The following is a 20,766-nucleotide window of genomic DNA, read 5'->3' as shown; positions in this document are numbered from 1 at the left end:
ATGATTCAAAACATTCAAAAGACAATAAAAGACATGAGAACTCAGGCTAATTAGGCCTTCAAAGTGTCAGGACCAAAGGAAATTCCAGTTCCCCAAGCCCCGAAAGGCAGTCTAAATATCCAGAAATGATTTCTGGCAGTTAGATAAAAGACAGCGTTCCTCAGTGTTAAGTCTCAAACCCAAGACAATGGCTGAGGTGCCTAATTAACAGATCAAATCAGACTGAACTGCCAGGCTCTCCCAGCATCCCTCAGTTCCTACCCCTTACAGGGTATGACTAGCATACCCCGCCCCCTACCTGAACTCTCCAGCTCAGGGGGCTGGGCTGCCCTTCCCTATACAATCCAGCCGTTTGGTTACCCTCTTCTTTAGTTCTCCTGGCTGCTGCACCGAGTTCCCCCCTCTCCCTTCTTCCTTCCCTTTCCCCCTCCCCTCACGTGGCCCAGCTCAATCTGGCCATGCCCACTCTGGACCCTTCCAGTTGCCTCTTTCTGTTTACTCTCTCCCTTTATGTACAATAAACTTCCTCCTCCACCACACCCAGGAGCAGTCATGGCCTTCCCTTTTTTTTTTTAATTATTAATTAATTTATTTATTTATTAAAGATTTCTGCCTCCTCCCCACCACCTGGCCTTCCCTTTTTATTTCTCTTTTTCATTCAGACAGGAGCTTGTGAAACCAATTCCCCTCTACCAGAAGGGAGGACATATGGCTACCTGAGGTGCCTATCAGCATATCGAAGCTCATGCTGGCCTCCAGACTCCCTCAGTGTCACAAGGATCTGTCACACATCTCAGAGTCCATGTTAGCATCTTAGCCCTTCTCACCTCCTCCCCCACCCTAAACTCCCTCCAGCTCCTGTGGGCTTCCTTCCCTAGCTACTCATTCTCTTTATAACCCTGCTATTCTCGAAGCTCTCTCTCTCTTCTCTCTCTCTCTCTCTCTCTCTCTCTCTCTCTCTCTCTCTCTCTCTCTCTCTCATAGGCCTGCGATGTTCAATCTACTTCTTTCTGTCTCTGTTTCGGACTCTTCTAGATGCCTCTGCTCTCATATCTATAAAAAAAAAAACTTCCCTTTAACCAAATGATGTCCTCAGGTGAACTCTTGATACTTAAGAGACCTCCCTAAGGCAGCTCTTATCTTAGAAGACTGCCCCTCACACCATTCCCACCTGCTCGTTGACTCTCTTGCAAAATACAGCGAGCAGAAAGACAGCAGCCACACTCGGTGTCAGGCAGCTCTTGAGAACCTGCATGTACTCAAACAGTACCTCACTGGAGACCATTTCTATAGTGGGGATCCAGACAATGGTGACGGAGAGCAAGATTATAACAAAAAACCTGTGAATTAAACCAACACCCAGTGATGAGTTGAAGATATTTTTTATCTTGCAAATCCTAACTAGTAGCTTTTCCTTAGTTGCTTATATAATTATTACTACTATTGTTGCAATTAAGGTCTATTTTAAAGAAAGTTGTAGTGTGAATTCTAATTGGTCTTAATAATAAAAACCCAGAGTCAGATATAGGGATAAATGTTGAAAGATCAGAGAACAGAGTAGCCAATCACTACCTCTTACCTCTACCAAATCTTCAGAGCAAATAGGTGATCCTGTCTCTAGGAATCTTCAGACTGAGTGCACTGAGCTCCTGTCTCACCTTATATTCCTCTCTCTGCCCAGCCATATCATATCCCTTCCTCTCTCCACCTTCCTAGTACTGGGATTAAAGGCATGGGACTCCCAAGTACTTGGATTAAAGGTGTGAACCATCACTACCTGGTTCTCTTTCTCTCTTTTTACACTGGATCAATCTCAAGTAACCCAGGGTGTCCTTGACTTCACAAAGATTCTTCTGTCTCTGCCTCCTGAGTGCTGGGATTAAGGGTGTGTGCCACCACTGCCTGTCCTCTATGGCTGACTAGTAGCTTAGCTCCACACTTTGAACTTTGGTCAAGCTTTATTTGTTAGATCACAAAGAAAATACCACCCCAGAAAGTTTCATGGCTGGCTGAGAATTTCTATTCTCCAGTGTTTTAAATCAGATGTCTCAGTTTATTATTTGTTGGATTAAACTGTCTGTAGAGAGACTGGACTATTGGGGTCACCCACACCATTTAGTTGGGACTAACCTGCTTCTTTACCTCTAGGGGTGTTTGTTTATAAAGTTGATCTCAGCAGGATTCATCTCTTGATCGTTATGAAATGACTTTCTTCATCCTCTTGGATTAATTTCGGTGTCAAGTCTATTTTTTTTGAATAGTAATACTTGCTTAATTCCTGGTTCCAATTGCTTCCAATGCCTTTTTCGAGTCTTTCATATAGCATAGTATGTATTTCGGCGGTACAATACATTTTTGAGGCAATAAAGAGATGGGTCTTGTTGAGATTATTTTAAAAAAAAGATTTATTTATTTATTATCTGCATAGTGTTCTGTCTGTCTGTAAGCTTGCAGGCCAGAAGAGGGCACCAGATCTCATTACAGATGGCTGTGAGCCACCATGTGGTTGCTGGAAATTGAACTCAGGACCTTTGGAAGAACAATCAGTGCTGTTAACCTCTGAACCATCTCTCCAGCCTCCTTGTTGAGATTTTTAACTCAATCTGCAGAGGGCACTAGATCCATGTATTCACAGGTATGCACTAGGAAAACCAGAAATATCAAACACACAGGGTTGTCTCTTCGAAGGAAGAGGTGTATAGCCACATCTGGATTCCCCAGACTCTTGTTTATCTCAGCCATTCTCCCGAGACCTTTATCTTGAGCACTGTTTCTCAGTCAATAGAATGCCTCTCTATGGGAGATATCACATCTACTTTACAAATGAGAACAGAGGTTGGTCAATAGTCTGGTGACCTTTGCACTGTCTATATAACCAAGACCTCACCAGATCCTCCCCCAAGACCCTTAAGATGTCATAGGCAGTCGATCTATAGAACACATTGTACTGACTGGTTTTGTTTGTCAACTTGACAAAAACTAGAGTCACCAGAGGGGAAGGAGCCTCAGTTGAGGAAATGCCTCCATGAGATCCAGCTGTAGGGCATTTTCTGAATTAATGATCAGTGGGGAAGGGCACAGCTGATGGTGATGCCATCCCTGGGATGGTGGTCCTGTATTTTTAGTGTTTTAACTGCAGTATAACGTGGGGAGGATTGACTTCCATATCTCACTCAGCTATTTGTGTTTTCTGAAATTCATTTTAGAATTCGTGCCCTCTTTGAGTTCTTTGAACATAATTATAATCATTCTTTTGAATTCTTAGTTTGGAATTTCATCTGCTCCGTGCTCACCAGATGCCTAGTGATTCTTCGGATCAAATTGCCTTGCTTTTTCATGTTTCTTATGTTTTTATGTTCAGCCTGTGCATTTGGAGCTGAGCCACAAAGTTCAGTCAAGGGTATTCTTTCCACAGAAGTGTTCACGAGGGACTAGATCATGGCACAGTTGCAGTCTCTCTTTCCTCTTGAAAACCACCACTGGGGGCACCAGACTAAATTCTCAGTATTCCACTGACAGTAGAATCCTGCTTGCTGGTTCCAGTCTCACATCTCTTAGCATTCCTTCCTAAGCTCTCAGAAATGCCTGTCACCCCCAGTCAGGTCATAGGCTGGTCAGTCACAACTGAGCAGGTGTGCTACTTGGAACCCGAGTCTGCATTCCCCTCCAGACTCTGGTTTGGATCAGCTCTTCGCCTCTCTGAAGAGAATACTTCAGGTTCCCATCCAACACGTCTTCCCCCACATTCTAAAGGAATCCAGCAGGCCAAGTTGCAACATTTAATGTTGTGAAACTTGTTCTTGGTTTCCTGAGGGTCTGGCTCACTAAAGGTCTAGGGCTGCCAATTCACCAAGCCAATAGGGGTCTTTTTAAAATATCGTCTCATTGTTGCTCCAGGTAAGTGCTGGAGGCTTTTAATTACCAAGTCATTTGTCTTATATTGAAAAGGAAATCACCTCAAGGAACATGCAATTGGTTTAAATAAATAAATGCAATCATAAAATCTTAACCATTTAACTCAAGTGTTTAGTCTCCCTACAGTTCATAAAATATCTTTTATAAATCTGGTCTTCTATGTGCCACCCCACCAATTTTTCAACTTAACCACCTGTTGTCTTCTTCCCATCTTTTCTGGTTTAATTTGAACTTCTCAAATATTGTATTGGTCTCTATTTTCCTTCTATTAACTTGCTAAACCTTCTTTTGTTTTTTGGGTTTTCTGATTTTGTTTTTTGAGATAGGGTTTCTCTGTGTAGCTTATGGAGCCTGTCCTGGAACTTGCTCTGTAGGCCAGGCTGTCCTTGAACTCACAGAGATCCACCTGCCTCGGCCTCCCAAGTGCTGGGATTAAAAGTGTGTGCCACCACTACCCAGCTTTCTTTTCTTTTTTCTTTTCTTTTCTTCTTTTTTTGTCTACACATTCTTGAACTACTCTCTTATTGCTTAGTTTAGGACTAAATGCATTATTGATATACTCTGGCCCAAATTTTACTTTTATCTGTCTCTAATATCTCTAGCTAGAACCTTAGAACACTTGAGCTTCGCATAGCCTCCTCTCATTTTCTCATATTTTATCTAGCAACATAAAACTGAAATCTTGGGCTGGAAAGAGGGTTCCACGAGTAAAGAACACGCCACACGAGTGTGGAGGCTGGAGTCTAGATTCCCAGAACCCACATAAAAAACTACATGGGCTTAGCAACACACCTGTAATCCCAGTGTGGAGGAGGAGGAAATGGTAAATTCCTGGATCAAACTGACTAGCCAGACTAGCCAAAGGGGTGAGCTCTGCATTTCCTGCTAGTTCATGCTTCAGTATGCATGGTAAGAGAGACTGAGGACTAACCGCATCAGCCTCACATACATGTGAGCAAACACGTACGGACACTATTCATACACACACGTGCAAAAACACCTGATTTTTGACAAAGCCAAAAATACACAATGTAGGAAAGACAACGTCTTCAAGAAATGATTCTCGTCAAACTAGATGCTAGATACAAAGAGATCCATATTTATCGCCCTGCCCAAAGTTCAACTCCAAAAGCATCGAGGACCTTAAATGTGAGACCAGACACCTGAATCTGATAGAAACAGACTTTAACTCACCAAGATCCTCAGCTGGACCATATGGAGAGAGCGGGAGGTTTTGCAGCACTCAGTCTTAAATGGGATACCTTCATCAAGCCCTGCCCTCAGGCTCAGCGATGTGTGTGGAAGTTGAGGCAGAGAGAGTGTAAGAGCCAGAGAGGATGGCCTCCAAGGAAACAGTGTCCTCCAGACACAACAGCACAGATGAACATACAAGTTCACAGAGACCGTAGCAATACACACAGGGTCTACATGGTTCAATCCAGATGGGGTTCCAGCGCGAAGAGGCCAAGGTGGACACTGGTTTCCACACCTAACCGAGACGCTATCGGCATCTGACGCTTGCTTACAAAGGAACAGCAGTTTTCTCCAATGGAGTCTCACCGGGTCTATTCACTATATTTAGAGTCAGCCAGGCCCAGCAGCAGACGGTCAACACAAAAGGGACTCAGCTGTGCTTTTTAGACTTCTTGTCTCATTTTGCTTTGTTTGGGCATTTTTTTTGTCTTATTTTTCTTTTGCCTGTATATGTTTGTTTCCTTTATGTGTCTTTTTGATTTGTTTGTTTGGTTTTTTTTTGTATGTTTGTGTTTCTTGGTTTTTTGGTTTTGGTTTGATTGGGTTGGGTTTCTTTGAAGAGAGAAAAAAAGGGTGGTAGGGAGACGAGGAGGATCTGGGAGGAGTTGGAGGAGGAGAGTGTGATCAGAATATATTGAATGAAAAACTTTTCTCAATTAAAAAGAAAGAAAAGTGAAAGTTGCCTTGAATAGGTTTCATGATGATTAAGTGAGATCATGGGTCAGCTTATATAAATATCCCTTGACAGAATATTTAGGAGAGGTACATTGGACTTTCATTTTATTATTATTATGAGTATTACTTTCCCTTTTTACACGTGAAAACAGTATTCTTTGTGATAATCAAATTACATTATCACTGCAAAGCTGCATAAAAATAACCCCCCAGCCAAAAAAGGATGATTCTATGTCAAGCATTCAGCCTGTTTTTCAGGCAGTCTTTGGCATCACTGACTAATGGGTTGGGCACACTGTACCTTCCAGCTATCATGAGCTCCTTCTCAGTGGCCAGGGGCCGGATCCACGTGTAAATGTTCAGGGTGAAGAGGGCACTGGAGCTGTTGAAGACGGAGCTCAGGGAGGACATGATGGAGGCACACAATGTGGACAGCATAAAGCCTTTTAGGCCTAGAAGACAGAAAAAAACACTTCCTGGACTGCCAGCTCTCTGACCACATCAGAGAAGGCCTTGACCTCCTGAAGGAATGTTTTCAAACACCTACAAAGCGTGCAGATTTTACCCGGTGTGGGATTCCATCTACAACATCATGCGACATCTATCCCTGGTTTGTAATGAGACTGTCATTTCCTGCTGAGTGCTTACAGAATAGCGGGAGCCTCTCTCTCTCAGAGTGCTGGTCTGTGTCAGCCTGTATCATCCTTACTACAGCCCTGTCTGATGGATGCCATTGCTTGTGCCCCAGCTTGGAGAAGTCCTTGCTGTACAAGAAATTGGACTCTTCATCAGTGAAGTGGGCATACAGTACTTACCATGAGGTTGGTAAGGTACAGACAACATAAGCAGATGAGTTCACGCACGGCCCAAAGAGAGGAGGCATTCGCCCAACACTGTAGAAACGTAACAACTTGGTACCACTGCCTGGGTGGCTGCCTGGTGAGCGGAATGGCTCCCTTTGAAAATAAATGTCTTTGTGCTATCAGGAGATAGCACAGTATCTAAAGATATTGGAAGATAACCAGGACCTCACCTGGAAGCCCCCCACAGCAGTACCCCAACTGACTTCAGTAGGCCCCTCAGGGCTGGAAGAACAGACTGGGATCTAGAATTTTCCCTCCTTCAATCACTGCTCCCAGCATAAGTCCCAGTTGCTCTAGCCCAGGGCATTTCCCAAGACTCAGAGTCATACAGCTCCCCTCCTAGACTGTAGCATACTCAGTATTTGCCTCAGTCTGTATGGAAGCTTATGGAAATGCTGCTCTCCAGAGCCAAGGCTGATGTGCTGTTTTCTTTAATATATATATATATATACACATATATATATATAGTATTATATATGTATACATATATATATTTAATTGGTCATTTTACTGGAATCTGGAAAAGAAGGCAAGGTAAATGCAAAGGCTCACTGCCCATCTAATAGCAAACATTACCCGTCTGCTAGGTAACTTCCTGGCTTTTAAACTAACCCCACTGTGTGATAAGCAATTTGAGGACAGCGCTGTTCTTGCTGGTTTTGGTGCCTACAAAGGCACCTTACCCTGTATGGAACTGACTTTCTGAATAACGAGCAGGTGGCATAAATAACACAATCAGTGTGTGCAGGTCATGCCTCCATGGCAATGCACACGTCCAGCGTGGGAGGGGAAGAGAGGGCAAGGCCTATGCTCCTACCTGAGAGAGCAAAGCTTGCTCCGGTGCCAAGCACTCCCAACACACGGAGGGCCTCTGCATGCAGAATGACAGGCGGGCTGCGAAGAAGCCAGTCTCACTCCTACCTGTCACTCCAATGGGAGCTGTGCGGCTCTTGGTGGAAAGGACCACTTCTTACCAGAAGGCATCACGCCTATCACCAGCACTGGATAAGCCAGGGCACTACAGCTGCTCCGTCTGCCACAGTACTTCTGACACTCTGAAGGGACGGCGCAGGCCACTTGATCTGAAGCGAGAGGGAATGGTCACACATCAGCATCGTGGTTCTAGAGCGCTCAAACTTGTGCCTGGCGGAAGGAAAGCAGATTAAGAGCTACGTGTGTCAAGGCAAATGTTGGGTTCCTAGTCTATTGGAGATTTATCCAATTCATCATCTTTCTGCATTGTAACAAAGAGCTGGGACTCAGGAGCCTAGAAGTCAAATGACTTGATTCTCCTATCAACCCAAGGGCAAGTCATGGGACCTCTGCAAGGCAGCTAAAGAATCCAATAAAGTGTTAAATCTTTGGACTGCCAGGTGGTGATGGCGCGCGCCTTTAATCCCAGCACTTGGGAGGCAGAGGCAGGCGGAGTTCAAGGTCAGCCTGGTCTACAAGAGCTAGTTCCAGGACAGGCTCCAAAAGTCACAGAGAAACCCTGTCTCAAAAATAAATAAATAAATAAATAAATAAAAAGAAAGAAAGAAAAAGAAAAGGAAAAAAGAAATGTGTATTAAAGCTTGGGAAAACAGGCACAGAAAGAGAAGCCTTTCTTGGGGCAGACTGAAGGGTAGGGTAGAGGGGGAGGTGGCCACTGCTCATACTACGTAGCACTAACAATTGTTCTCCATTCCTCTGGCCTTGTCCAAAGTACTTAGCAGTATACAGTCATAAAGGCCACCCACTCTACCTGGGCTGCTAGTTTTTTGTGAACTTAATACAAGCTAGAGTCATCTGCAAAGAGAGAGCCTCAATTAAGAAAATGTCCCCATCAGATTGGCCCAGAGGTCATTTAAGACATTATCTTTACTGTTCTTTTTTAAATTGAGCTCTACGTTTTTTCTCTGCTCCCCTTCCTGCCTCTCCCCTCCCCCTTCTACCCTCCCCAACATTTTATTAATTAATGACTGATGGGGGAAGACTTAGTCCACTCTGGGTGGTGCCATCCCTGGGCATGGGGGCAGGGGGTTCTAGGTTGTATAAGAAAGCAGGCTGAGAAAGCCATGAGGAGCAAGTCAGTAAGCAGCAGCCCTCCACGGCCTCTGCTTCAGATCCTGCCTCTACATTCCTGTCCCGAGTCCCTGCCCTGATGTCCTTCAGTGATGGACAGTTTTCTGAAAGCATAAACCCTTCCCTCCTTCAAGTTGCTTAGTCATGGTGGTTAATCGCAGCAATAGAAACTTAACCAGGACACTATTCTTGTGGCTATACCTACCAGACTCAAAACTGTTCCCTTACCTAATGAATAAGCAGACGCTTTGCCTAAGAGACAGGTCAAGCTAGTCAAACTCAGTTCATACAGGAGTGAAATACATTATGGAATTCTGATCCCTCATTGGGGAAGTGGGAGATTTGTTAATGCTTTCAGTAGAAAGAATGAGGGCCTTTTTCCAAGTCTTTCCACATCTGCCTCTTCCGAATTGTCTCAGGAGTTCAGCGAGCGCTGTGGACGTGCAGTCTAGGGCTGTGAGAAACCACATCAAAGAGATAGTGGTACAGCCCCTGATCCACACAGCATAAGGTCAGTGAAGTGACAGCAAATCCTCCGAGCTCCTGAAGACTGGGTCCCAAAGCTGTGGCAGGACCTCTGGCGGGGAGGAATGCAGTGATATTCTGTTCACGGTTTCACAGATAAAGCTTGCCTGAAGATCAGAGTACAGAGCTAAGCCACTAGAGCCAGGAAGTGGGAGTGCACTCCTTTAATCCCAGCATTTGGGAGGCAAAGATAGGAGGGATATGGCTGGACAAAGAGAGGAATGCAAGGCAGGAGGAGACAGAAACTCATTGCAGGCTGACGTTTAGGTGGAGACAGATGAAGTCTGGAGATGTAGTCTGAGGACAGGATCGCCCCTTTGGTCTGAGCATGGGTAGAGGTAAAAGAACTCTCTAGTGGCTGACCTCTCTGCTTCTCTGAACTTCAGCACTAACCCCTATATCTGACTCTGAGTTTTTATTATTAAGACCAACCAAAATTCGTACTACAGAGGAGCATGACTGTCTTAGGGGGAATGCTTTGATCTGTTCTCCTCTTTCTTGTAGCCTTGGGGTTTCTGTATTGTTGTACATCTCAGGAGTTTCTCCTCAAATACATTCTAAAGAGACACTTGAGGCAATTCCAGTAACTAGTGTGCTATGGGGACCCAATACTTCAGATAATCCTCCAGATCTCTCGTAGAGCATGTCGGGATCAAGAATTTACCTGGGAACAAGATGCGGCTGACCATCCCTGGCATCACCATGAAGAACATGGGCAGCAGCTTCAGGTACCCACCCAAGAGGCAGCCACCTTGCATGTCAAGCCTGCTCTTTCCTGCCAGGAACCTCTGGACAGAAACCTGCCAGGGGAAGACAAGTGGGTGGAGTCAGGACTGTATGAGGGCCAGGCTGCCTCAGCACAGGTAAGACACTGTTTAAAGTGACGGCAGGATGTGTTCTCTGGTGGGTTTGCTGAGATGGCCACTCTGCATCCATACATCTTTGGGCCATCCATGGCTAGAGAGACACAGGAAAGTGAGCACATATTGTGCCGTGCACAGTTAATAGATCGGATGGAATTATCATGCACGGTTTTGGCCTCGCTGCTAGCATTACATACCTGCCATGGCGATGGAGGATCACAGGCTATCCCTGGCACAGACAAGACTTCCTCAATTATTGTTTTATATATATATAAAATTTCTACCACACAGAAGGAATAGACCCTTGTAACTGATCAGAAGGAAAGTAAGACTGTGGAAACAACCAAGCGTTTGTGAAGGATGAGCTTGCTTCATTTATCAAAATTAAAATACACTTTTACATTCTTTTAAGATGTAGACTTTCTGGTTGAGTGTAATGGTACATGCTCTTAATCTCAGAACTCAGTAGGCAGAGGAAAATGAATCTCTGAGTTTGAGGGCAAGCTGGTCTATGTAGAGAGTCCTGGACCAGCCAAGGTCACAGAGTAAAACACTGATTCAAGAAAACCTAAAATCCTAGACTCTCCTGTTGTTTTGGAACCCATTTCATGTTCTGGAACCACAAGAGGCATCATGACGTCAGGCCAAAGGGTGGAGAATCACTTAGAAGGGCAAGAAAGAGAGCCGGGTAGAGCAATCGAAGCATCCAAATAATGTAATAATGTTATGCTTTTAAAGAATATTCAGGGCTCATGAGATGGCTCAGAGGTTGAAAACACTGGTTGCTCTTCCAGAGGTCCTGAGTTCAATTCCCAGCAATCACGTGGTGGCTTACAATCATCTGTAGTGAGACTGGATGCCTCTTCTGGTATGCAGTTGTACACACAGATAGAGCATTCGTATATATAAAATAAATAAATCATTTTTAAAATTTTTTAAAAATCCAGGTGGGAGTGGCATAAGACTTTAATCCCAGCACTTGGGAAGCAGAGGCAGGTGGATCTCTGTGGGTTTGAGGCCAGCCTGATCTACAAAACAAGGTTCAGGGCAGGCTCCAAAACTACACAGAAAAACCCTGTCTTAAAAATCCAAAAAGAGAGAAAGAGAACGAAAAAGGTAGGAAGAAAGAAAGAAAGAAAGAAAAGAAAGGAAAGAAAGGAAAGAAGGAAGGAAGGAAGAAAAGAAAAGAAAAAGAAAAAATTTAAAAAGTAAAGAAAAGGCCATGAACGAAGAAGGGGTAAAGGACATAGGAGGAGTGGGAAGGGTAGAATGGGAGGGATGGAAATGATATAAAATACAGCACCCATATATAAAATTCTCAAAAAAATTAAAGGTATAAAAGATAACAGTAATCTATGAAAAAGAAGTTCCCCTAACCTTTAAAATACATGGAAATTTTATATAAATCCAGAGGGAGTGGTACTACTAGAAGGAACGGCCTTGCTGGAATGGATGTAGCCTTGGAGGTAGTGTACCACTGTGGAGGTGGGCTGTGAGGTCTTCTCTGCTGAAGATGCTACCCAGTGTCACCGACCACGTCCTGTTGCCTGTAACATGTAGGACTCAGCTACCTCTCCAGCATCATGTCTGCCTGCACATTCCCATAATGATAATGGATTGGACTTCTAACTGTAAGCCGCCTCAATTAAATATTTTCCTCAATAAGAGTTGCTGTGATCATGCTGTCTCTTCATAGCAATAGGAACCCTAACTAAGAAAGAAGTTGGGACCAGCGACTGGTCACGATTTGGGCAGTCTTCAAATCACAAAAGCTAGAGAATAGTGCAGGGCTAAAGTATTATAAACATTTAAACAAGGATAATTTTTACTATTTATATCAACAGGGGAAAAAAGTTAGTTCTTACGTTACTGAGGCAACAAACACAAATTAGGAGGCAAACCACGAGCAAGCCACAGTGGCCTGGGTCTACAGGGACATTAAAGGACAGTCACTTCATTGATCTTACATTTAATTACCTGATCAGCACACCCATAGAACAAAGAGACCGCAGTGGCACCTAAGATGAGTCCAGGCCAGGGGATGTCTCCAGAGCCAAAACTTCGGAAGATGTGGAAAGCGTCCCGACGAGGCATATAGCACTGTGGCTTGGCTGTCCAGTTTCCCTGCTGTGTCTTACTTGGGATGGCGTGGAGGTACTTTTTCACCAGCCCCTGATATCCTCCCACTTCACGAAAGGCTTAAAAAAAAAAAAAAAAAAAAACTGATATTTATCAGTTCCTTGAAGAGTACAGTGAACAACACAACTAAAGAACCAAGACTAGAAATAAGGCTCAGTGTGACCTACTGGCTCTCACTATAAAATGCCTCAGAGTGACACACAGGCAGTGTGGGAGCCCAGTCCCACCTTGACTAAAGGTCAGAGACTCTAAGACTATTCTTGCTCCTTCAAGGTTATTGACAGGAGATTTGACTTAAGATGTGGCTACTAACAAAGATATCTTGACCTAGGGTGTGGTTACTTAGTGTTTGGGTATTAAGATGGCCCAGAGAAGTGGATCCTTTGCACCTTAACTAAAAGTCAGAGAGTTTGAGCCTATTCTTGCTCCTCCAAGGTTATTGACAGGAGATTTGACTTTAGATGTGGCTACTAACGGGATATGTTGACCTAGGGTGTGGTTACTTGGTGTTGGGGTATTAAGATTGTAATCTCTGTTTGTTCCTTGTATCATGATTTTTTTTTTTAAAGTCTTTTGCTTTCTTCTCCTCTTGTGGATTGGGGTATTTAAAGATCATAATAAATAAGCACAGGCAAATTCAATATTTACTAGGTTGCCATCCAGGTACTATACTATATCTCTGTATTTCTTTCATATCTATGTTTAATCTGCCTAACATTTCAATCCACACGCCCCTACTCTGGAATGTATGGACCCATCAAGGCTGGACTATGACAGATGCTGCCCCATCATGGGACTATGACAAATCAGTACTTCATGTGTACAAGAAAAGACAAGCTCTTCTAGGGAAAAGAAATGTGGTGGACACTGAGTTGTGTGTCTAAAACACTACCTCCTTTTATCTGATTTCAGAACTCCTTTTCCAAGGTGTGTGTGCTTTAGGTAGAATGAGTCAAATTATCCCCTTTTCTAGTCTTCTGGGGACCCTGGCTCACTTGCATCCCATACCTTCTGATCAACAACCAGTAAGTGAGGAAGAATACACATGAGCTCTCTGCTGGACTACACAGAATATGCTCTACAATTCTGCTGAAGGTGTTGGAAGTACTATTCCATTCCACTGGGCTCCACTTAGTGCAATGCCTCGGACGTCTTTGGTCTACCTGGTCCATTCATAGCCCTTGATCCAGTCATCCCTGAAGGTCATATGCTCCTGAAATTTTCATACATAGAATCTAAAAGTACTTATTTCACACCAGTTTTAACTAAAATTCTATCATAAATTATCTAAAAAATTTTGATTTTAAAATATTCTTTCTCCTTAGATGCCAACAAAATGTTACACATTCTAGTTAAACTTCCCTTCATAATATATGATATTCCCTCCAATGTCATAGATATATAAAATTTTAACATTAGAGTTGTATTTTATATCTAATAAAACTTCTACTGTGGTTTAACTATGTTTTATTTTCTCTTGACATATAAAACATACTCCCTAGAAATAGACTGTTTTTATATGAATTAAGATCTATGCATAAGTGTAGAGCTAAATAAAAATCAATAAGAAAGATCTATTCATAAATAAGTTTAGCCAATGAAAAAGTATAAAATTAATAAAAACATATCCTACTATGGCATTTATAAAAAGTAAACTCATACCCAATAATAAAAGATAAAATACAAAATTATAACAAGAGAATATCTTTATGAATGTTGGATGATTTTAAAACGTTAAGATATGAGAAGAAATAGAAAGTGATAAATTTGAACTCAAAATTAAAATTTACAGTACAAATTACACTAAAATTCCTTAGAACAAGGGTTAGAGGGATGGCTCAGTGGGTAAGAGTGCTTCTTATGAGCCAGGCAGTGGTGGCGCAGAGCTTTAATCCCAGCACTGGGGAGGCAGAGGTAGGCAGGTTACTGTGAGTTTGAGGCCAGCCTGGTCTACAAGAGCTAGTTCCTAGACAGGTTTCAAAGCTACAGAGAAACCTTATCTTAAAAAACCAAAACTTATTGTGCATGCATGGGGACATGATGCAAATTCCCAGCATTCATGCAGTACTGGCATGAATTCCCTCCTATTGAGTGGGCCATAAGTCCAACCCAGTGTCTGTTGGTTACCCCAAGATATAAGTGCCACTATTGCCCTTGTTGGGGTATCTTGCCATTCTTGTCATTGTTGTGGTCCATACGCATTATAACTGGGTCAAGAGAATGACACATGGTGAACAACACCTTGAGGAACTGTGAGAGAGGCTCTGGTGTGGGAGAGCCTTCTGTCTATGTGTTGATTTTTTTGGTTAATGAATAAAGAAAACTGGTTTGGCCTATAGCATGGGAGGAAGAAGGCATAGTTAGGAGAAGTGATGGAGCCACTGGAGACAGACGCTGGGAACTTTAGCCGGTAAGCCACTGTCACGGGGCGATACACAGATTAATAAAAACGAGTTAATTAAGATGTAAGAGTTAGCCAACAAAAAGTTAGAGCTAATGGGCCAAGCAATGTTTTAATTAATACAGTTTCTATGTGATTATTTCAGGTCTAAGCTAACCAGGTGGCTGGGAATCAACAAACGCCTCCCTCCCCCAACAAGGCTCCAGGGGAAAAGGCAGAAGGTCTTTTACCTCAGGTATATTTTTGTTCCCTGGATTGTTCTTGGACATGATTCCATGCCTCCTGTGACAAACATCTACGTTCAAGTTATAAGACATGTTTATTTATTCTTTTTTTTTGGGGGGGGTTGGTTTTTCAAGACAGGGTTTCTCTGTAGCTTTGGTGCCTGTCCCAGAACTAGCTCTTGTAGACCAGGCTGGACTTGAACTCCCAGAGATCCGCCTGCCTCTGCCTCCTGAGTGCTGGGATTAAAGGCATGCGCCACCACCGCCCGGCTATTTATTCTTGTTGGGTGTCAGAGTGTAGCTATAGAACCCAATCTGGTCAAGTCGGGAATGGTAGTGCATGCCTTTAATCCCAGCACTTGGGAGGCAGAGGCAGGCAGATCTCTGTGAATTCAAGGTCAGCCTGGTCTACAAAGTGAGTTCCAGGACATAGGACAGTCAGCCAGAATTGTTACACAGAGAAACCATGTCTCAAAAAAAAAAAAAAAAAAAAAAAAAAAATCCAACCTGATCAATGTGCCCTGAATCTGCATATGGTCTTCTGCCTTGCTTTTGCTTTCCCAGATATAATCTATAGCATGTGCCAGGCATTGTTTCTAAATTGGTCTTCCCTGAGAAAGTCCTGGAAAGGACTGCTTTGTTAATATTTAGTATGTGCTTACTGACATTAATTTACATATTTTCTCAATTCTAACAATCTTCCTTGGATCACTGCTTTCTTTGTTCCATTTGTGTATAAAAGTGCATTGAAACTGAAGTAATGTTGTCTACAGCATTAGACCATAGTCTGCCCCATTCTTTCAGGCCCTCAAATCGGCCAGCAGACAGGATCTGCACAGGTCAGCTGGAAAGTCCACAGGTAGGATTATTGATTACTTCTCTCCGTTGGTAGCTTGTACAGCTCCTTCCAGTATGCAGGGTGCCTAGTCCCAATTGACACATGTCAGGGTCCCTGTAGATGCCATGCAGAAAAGCAAACCCAGACAAATAGGTAAGACTGAAAACCCAGTGTAGATCTGGACCAGACTTTGGGGAGTCTAATAACAGGTGGTTTATTCCCAATGTATTTAAGCTCAGAATAATTTGGGGGAAAAGTTTCCTGGTGTAATAAAACCTCCAGTGCACAAGAAAGTAGAATTACATTGAAACTCAACTCAGAGTACACGTCATTTTCTCCAGGAGACAGGTTCTAGAGATAGGCTGCCTATACTAGCTTAAGGGTCTAAGGGTCTGGCCTGGTCTCACCTCACAAATAGTGTAGCGGTCATTCGGACTGTTTACCACAGAACTCTGAGGGAGCTTAGTGGAGCCTCTGCCTATAAGGGTCATTTACATTATTAGCCACCCCCAATCCTGACAGTAGGAGCTTGATATGGCCTGGCTCAATCACCAGGCTGTTTACTGCTCCCAGTTCTCAGATTTCCAGATGGAAGAACAGGTTTTTCATGTTTCCCAAAGGAAAGACAAACCTGTGAGCTTAACATTTGTGGTTTCTCTGGCGATCTGAGGGTGCAAGGACTGTGGGTGCAAGAACATTGTCTGTGTTGTGCCCAGATTACGACTCCCCCAGAGAGAACACCAAAAACCAGATAAGTCCAGACTGCAACAAGCAAGGCTTATTGTTATTGTAAGCGTAATTTAACTAGCTAGCGCGGACTCGTCACCAGCCCTTGTACTAGTCGTAGCAAGGTCGGGAGGACTCAGAGTCCCTCGGTGGGGTTAGCTTTTTAAAGGTAAAAACTACAAGCCCTTCAGGGCCATCGGGGGTTGACATGGGTGCAAGGCCTTTGTCTTTCCTGTCCTGTTTGTGTCGGCTTGTTCTTTGTCTTCAGAGCAAGGTCACCCTGGCCTGAGTCAGGACACTTCATCAGTCTCCACTAGGTGGCTGGGCGTCCTTGAGCTTTGGAATTTCCGGGGGGGGGGGGGGGGGGGGGGACGACACTGTCTTTTCTGGGAACATGAAGCTAGTCTGGGGTTTTTGATTTTAAAACACTCTGCTAGGAAATTCCTTCTTGTTCCTTTGAGAATAAGAGATGAGGGTCTTACAGTCTGTACTACCAATAGACACACCTATGAGTGACCCCCTAAACATAAGGCTCAAGGAACATCTCAGGAAAAGATTGAAAGAGCCCAAAGTCCCAAACATCTTCTGTGAGATAATGTCTTCTGCACATAGAAAGGAAGTTAGCTGCACCCACCCACGACATTCAGCAGTATGGCCGCCTAAACAAAACCTGCATAATGACAACACCAGTTGGCACACCTACGAGGATGTAGAAATGAGACAAATTTACTTCCTAACCCTGCTCCAGCCAGTGCTTGATGTTTTCAGCCAGGTGGTGGTGGAGCACGCCTTTAATCCCAGCACTTGAGAGGCAGAGGCAGGCGGTGGATCTCTGTGAGTTCGAGGGCAGCCTGATCTACAGAGTGAGTTCCAGAACAGACTCCAAAGCTACAGAGAAACCCTGTCTCAAAAAATAAATAAATAAATAAGAATTTTATAGTTTTGTTCATCTAATAAACTAAAAGAATCTCATTTCTCAGTTGTGTTTGACTTTTCAATTTCAAAGGTCAAAGTCCCACCTCTGGATGAAGGGCTACAGGCAATTAGTGGATGCTGAGAGAGAGGGAATCAGTCTACTCCAAGCATGAGTCCGCTGGTAGGCTATCCAATCCCATTAGTCAGCCTTAAACACATGTGCACATGACAACACTCATGTGTTTATGCATTTACAGGTGCACACATGTAAGGATAATGAAGAGTAAGATGCATGAACTTGAAAAAACATGGCAGGGGACACAGTGGGAGGCAGAGGGAGAGAAAGGAGGAGGGAATGATTGAAAGACCCTACAGACCCCCTCCTCAGAACCCACAGCTAGCAGGCTCCCCGGGAGAACGTCCTGTTTGCTTGAAAGATTCTCAGGATCAGCAGCTAGCCTGCTCTCGTGAGAGGAAAACAGGATATCTATAAGATAGGACATCTACAAAGCAAGATGGCTGCAAAGTAGGATATCTATAAGATAAGAGCAGGATGTCTGCTGCCAGACATCCATGCTGGGAGAGGAAAACCATTCATGCCCCCCGCCTCATTCCGATAACCAAGCTTCTGCTTCTGTAAATTGCTTTTTGCTGCCCTCTTTCCTATAAAAAGTCCTCCTCCCAGTCTGCAGGCGCGCAAGTCCTCCGAAAGACTTTGCCGCCCGCAGGTACCTGTGTCTACCTAATAAACCTCTTGCAGTTTGCATCCGACTCGTGGTCTCAGCCTGGTCTGTGGGTCCGGGGTCTCCACCTGAGGGAAGGTCCCTACCGGGGGTCTTTCAATGATGAAATACGGTATCATACATGAAATTCTCCAAAACAAAATAATAAACAGAAGTTGTAGAAGCCTGAGTGGGTGGACAAGCAACCGGACTAAAGTGGGTTAGGCCCAGTCGTTTGGGTGCCATTATCTATCTAGACCCATAAAAGTAAGAGTCAACTGGAGCTTTTTGGTAGCTGCATTTTTTTCAGATAGGCTGTTTTCTGGCTGCGAGCAGAGTCCAGACATTCCTACTCATAATTAGTTTTGCAGCAGACACTTACTTCTCCAGGCTACACCTTCTGTAAAGGCTGGTTTGGGTGACGGGGTGTGTCTGGTTTGTTGGTGACGCAGTCATTGAGATTTATGCTACAATCTGGATGGCTGTGCAGTGCTGATTGAGGGTGTAGACTCTCCCTGCTTGGAACAGGCCTTCTGCTGACCTTTGTCAGACAGATCTGAGTGGGCAAACTAAAGGGACTTCCAACTGGAGAGCAAAGACAACACAGGAGCTGGGGAGGAGCACGCTGGACCCCAGCATCGGAGTCTTTCACCAGCATTTTATCACGAGCTCCTCTGGCGGGCAGTGAATGGTTGGTTGGTTGGTTGGTTGGTTGGTTGGTTGGCTGGAAGCGTCACCTCAGCTCCCTAACACCCTTTATACAAAAAGTCCGGATTGTTTGCCTGGGGGCTTCACCCCAGCCTCCTGGAATAAGCTCCCTTCTCTGGAAGTTGCCTCAGTTCAAACTCCACCTCTGAGAAAGCCTGCCAAATGGTAACCCCTCTCCAGGGAGGGTCAAAGAAGCCCACCAAATGGTAACCCCTCCCCAGAGAAGGTGGAGACCACCCCCACAGGCTATTTAAACTGTCTCCCAGGGAATGAACACGTGGTCTCCAGATTTCGTGTGGTCTCCCCTTTTCTCTTTCTTCCCCTCTCCATGTTTTCCTGGGGCCACCCGGGAGCGCTCCATTAAACATGGGCATCTTTTAATTGGGTTTAATTCTGTCTGATTGGGATTATCTGCGTTGATGGAGAGGTTTGGCGTCTTTAGAAAACAGTTAACAGTGAGGTTGCCTTTAGAACTTACAGTATGACCTTCAACCGTGCTCTTGGCTTCTGTAAGATAAAGCAGCTGATGTCCCCCATGTAACCCTAGGTTCAAAGATGCCACTTCTGTGGCCCACTTACTTACCATAAATCGTTAACAAGACTGAGCCCAGAAGCATAATACCAGCTTGTAAGGTCTCAACATAAGCCACAGTTGCCAGGCCACCTGAAGAGGAAGAAGAAAGTAAAGGAAAGCAACATGGATTTCTTATATGAGGTTGCTTACAGCAACCTCTCTGTATGTCCTCCCCCGCCCAGTCATCAGCCCTGTATGCCCCCCAGTCACCAGCTCTGTATGCCCTCCCCCCTCCCCCCAGTCACCAGCTCTGGATGCCCTCCCCCTCCCCCCAGTCACCAGCTCTGTGTGCCCTCCCCCTCCCCCCAGTCACCAGCTCTGTGTGCCCTCCCCCTCCCCCCAGTCACCAGCTCTGTGTGCCCTGCCTGCTCTGGTCCTTCCAGATTTCTCATGAGTTTACACCTGCTTCGTCTAACATAAAGTGTTCTCTCTTTACAGTCCTTCATGGGCTTTTATAGGTTGAGCCAATGAAACATCAGCTAATAACAATGAAGTAAATTCTAAAGTTGAAAGCGTGATACTGTTTAAGAAAACACATTGTTCTGTATCTATAAGTAGGCTTTTAGGATGCCATAAAAGTGCAGTTATGGACTGCTAACATGTTAATACATGCTCACTTATGTCAGGTGTGTTTGTTCCTTCTTTATATGTTCACGTGCAGGAGACACATCAAAGCAGTGGAGTGTTTTGACTTTCTCTGTCCTGATTTTTCTTTGCTCTCCATGCTTTTCAGGACAGATTAATATCTGACCGTTTTCCTAGTCAAACATGAACACCTTTCACCCCAGAAACTCAGTTGGAAGCCACCATGAGTGTCGCCCGTGTTCTCTAACAGCTAGATAGCACCTTCCCTACGACCTCGCCCAGTTTTAACAACAAAACTGTCTCCAAGCATTGCCTAATATCGCCAGGAAGAAGAACCCAGGATTCCTCATCTCCATCAGCAACTTCCTGACTACTTTCCGTCCCTCTGGTTATCTTCACTTGACCTCTGGCCACACTGAGTACCAGGAAATGAGTGGCGAGAGCTCCTACCCTAGGCAGAGGCTGAATACATGAGAATTGGCTTTCTAAAAGATCCCACCTGGCTTGGCCAGGAGCCTCCTCAAGGGCCCTCCCTCACTTTTCCCTCACGCATTTTGTGTGTTCCCATTCTGTTACCTGGCAACCCACAGTGTCATGCTCTATTTCACCATACACATGATTGCTGCTGATTTATCGATCATGAAGAGATTATCCCAACCCAATATGATCCCTAGTGGTACCTCTGCCTCCATCATACTTCCTGAGATCTAAAGACTTTGGGAGACTTCAGTATCTCCTCAGACTCTATTGAGTGTTTGCGTCAGTATAAGCCCAC

The 20,766-nt window shown here is 44.3% G+C and overlaps 1 protein-coding gene across 1 annotated transcript in view; it reads right to left on the bottom strand.

The window, feature by feature from the left end:
- The window catches only part of LOC130862334 (sodium/glucose cotransporter 1-like), a 38,053-nt gene that overhangs the window by 9,046 nt on the left and 8,241 nt on the right, over positions 1-20,766 (bottom strand). Inside the window, exons 6-11 of the mRNA XM_057751899.1 lie at positions 19,416-19,496; positions 12,137-12,357; positions 9,961-10,096; positions 7,682-7,789; positions 6,146-6,296; positions 1,172-1,340 (exon numbers count right to left, since the gene is read on the bottom strand). Of these exons, the coding sequence (XP_057607882.1) occupies positions 1,172-1,340; positions 6,146-6,296; positions 7,682-7,789; positions 9,961-10,096; positions 12,137-12,357; positions 19,416-19,496 (866 nt within the window). The remainder of the gene's footprint in view (positions 1-1,171; positions 1,341-6,145; positions 6,297-7,681; positions 7,790-9,960; positions 10,097-12,136; positions 12,358-19,415; positions 19,497-20,766) is intronic.

The sequence above is a fragment of the Chionomys nivalis genome, chromosome 19 (assembly GCF_950005125.1).
Source record: "Chionomys nivalis chromosome 19, mChiNiv1.1, whole genome shotgun sequence".
Taxonomy (NCBI): Eukaryota; Metazoa; Chordata; class Mammalia; order Rodentia; family Cricetidae; genus Chionomys; species Chionomys nivalis.
This window is presented reverse-complemented; position numbering and strand designations above follow the sequence as displayed.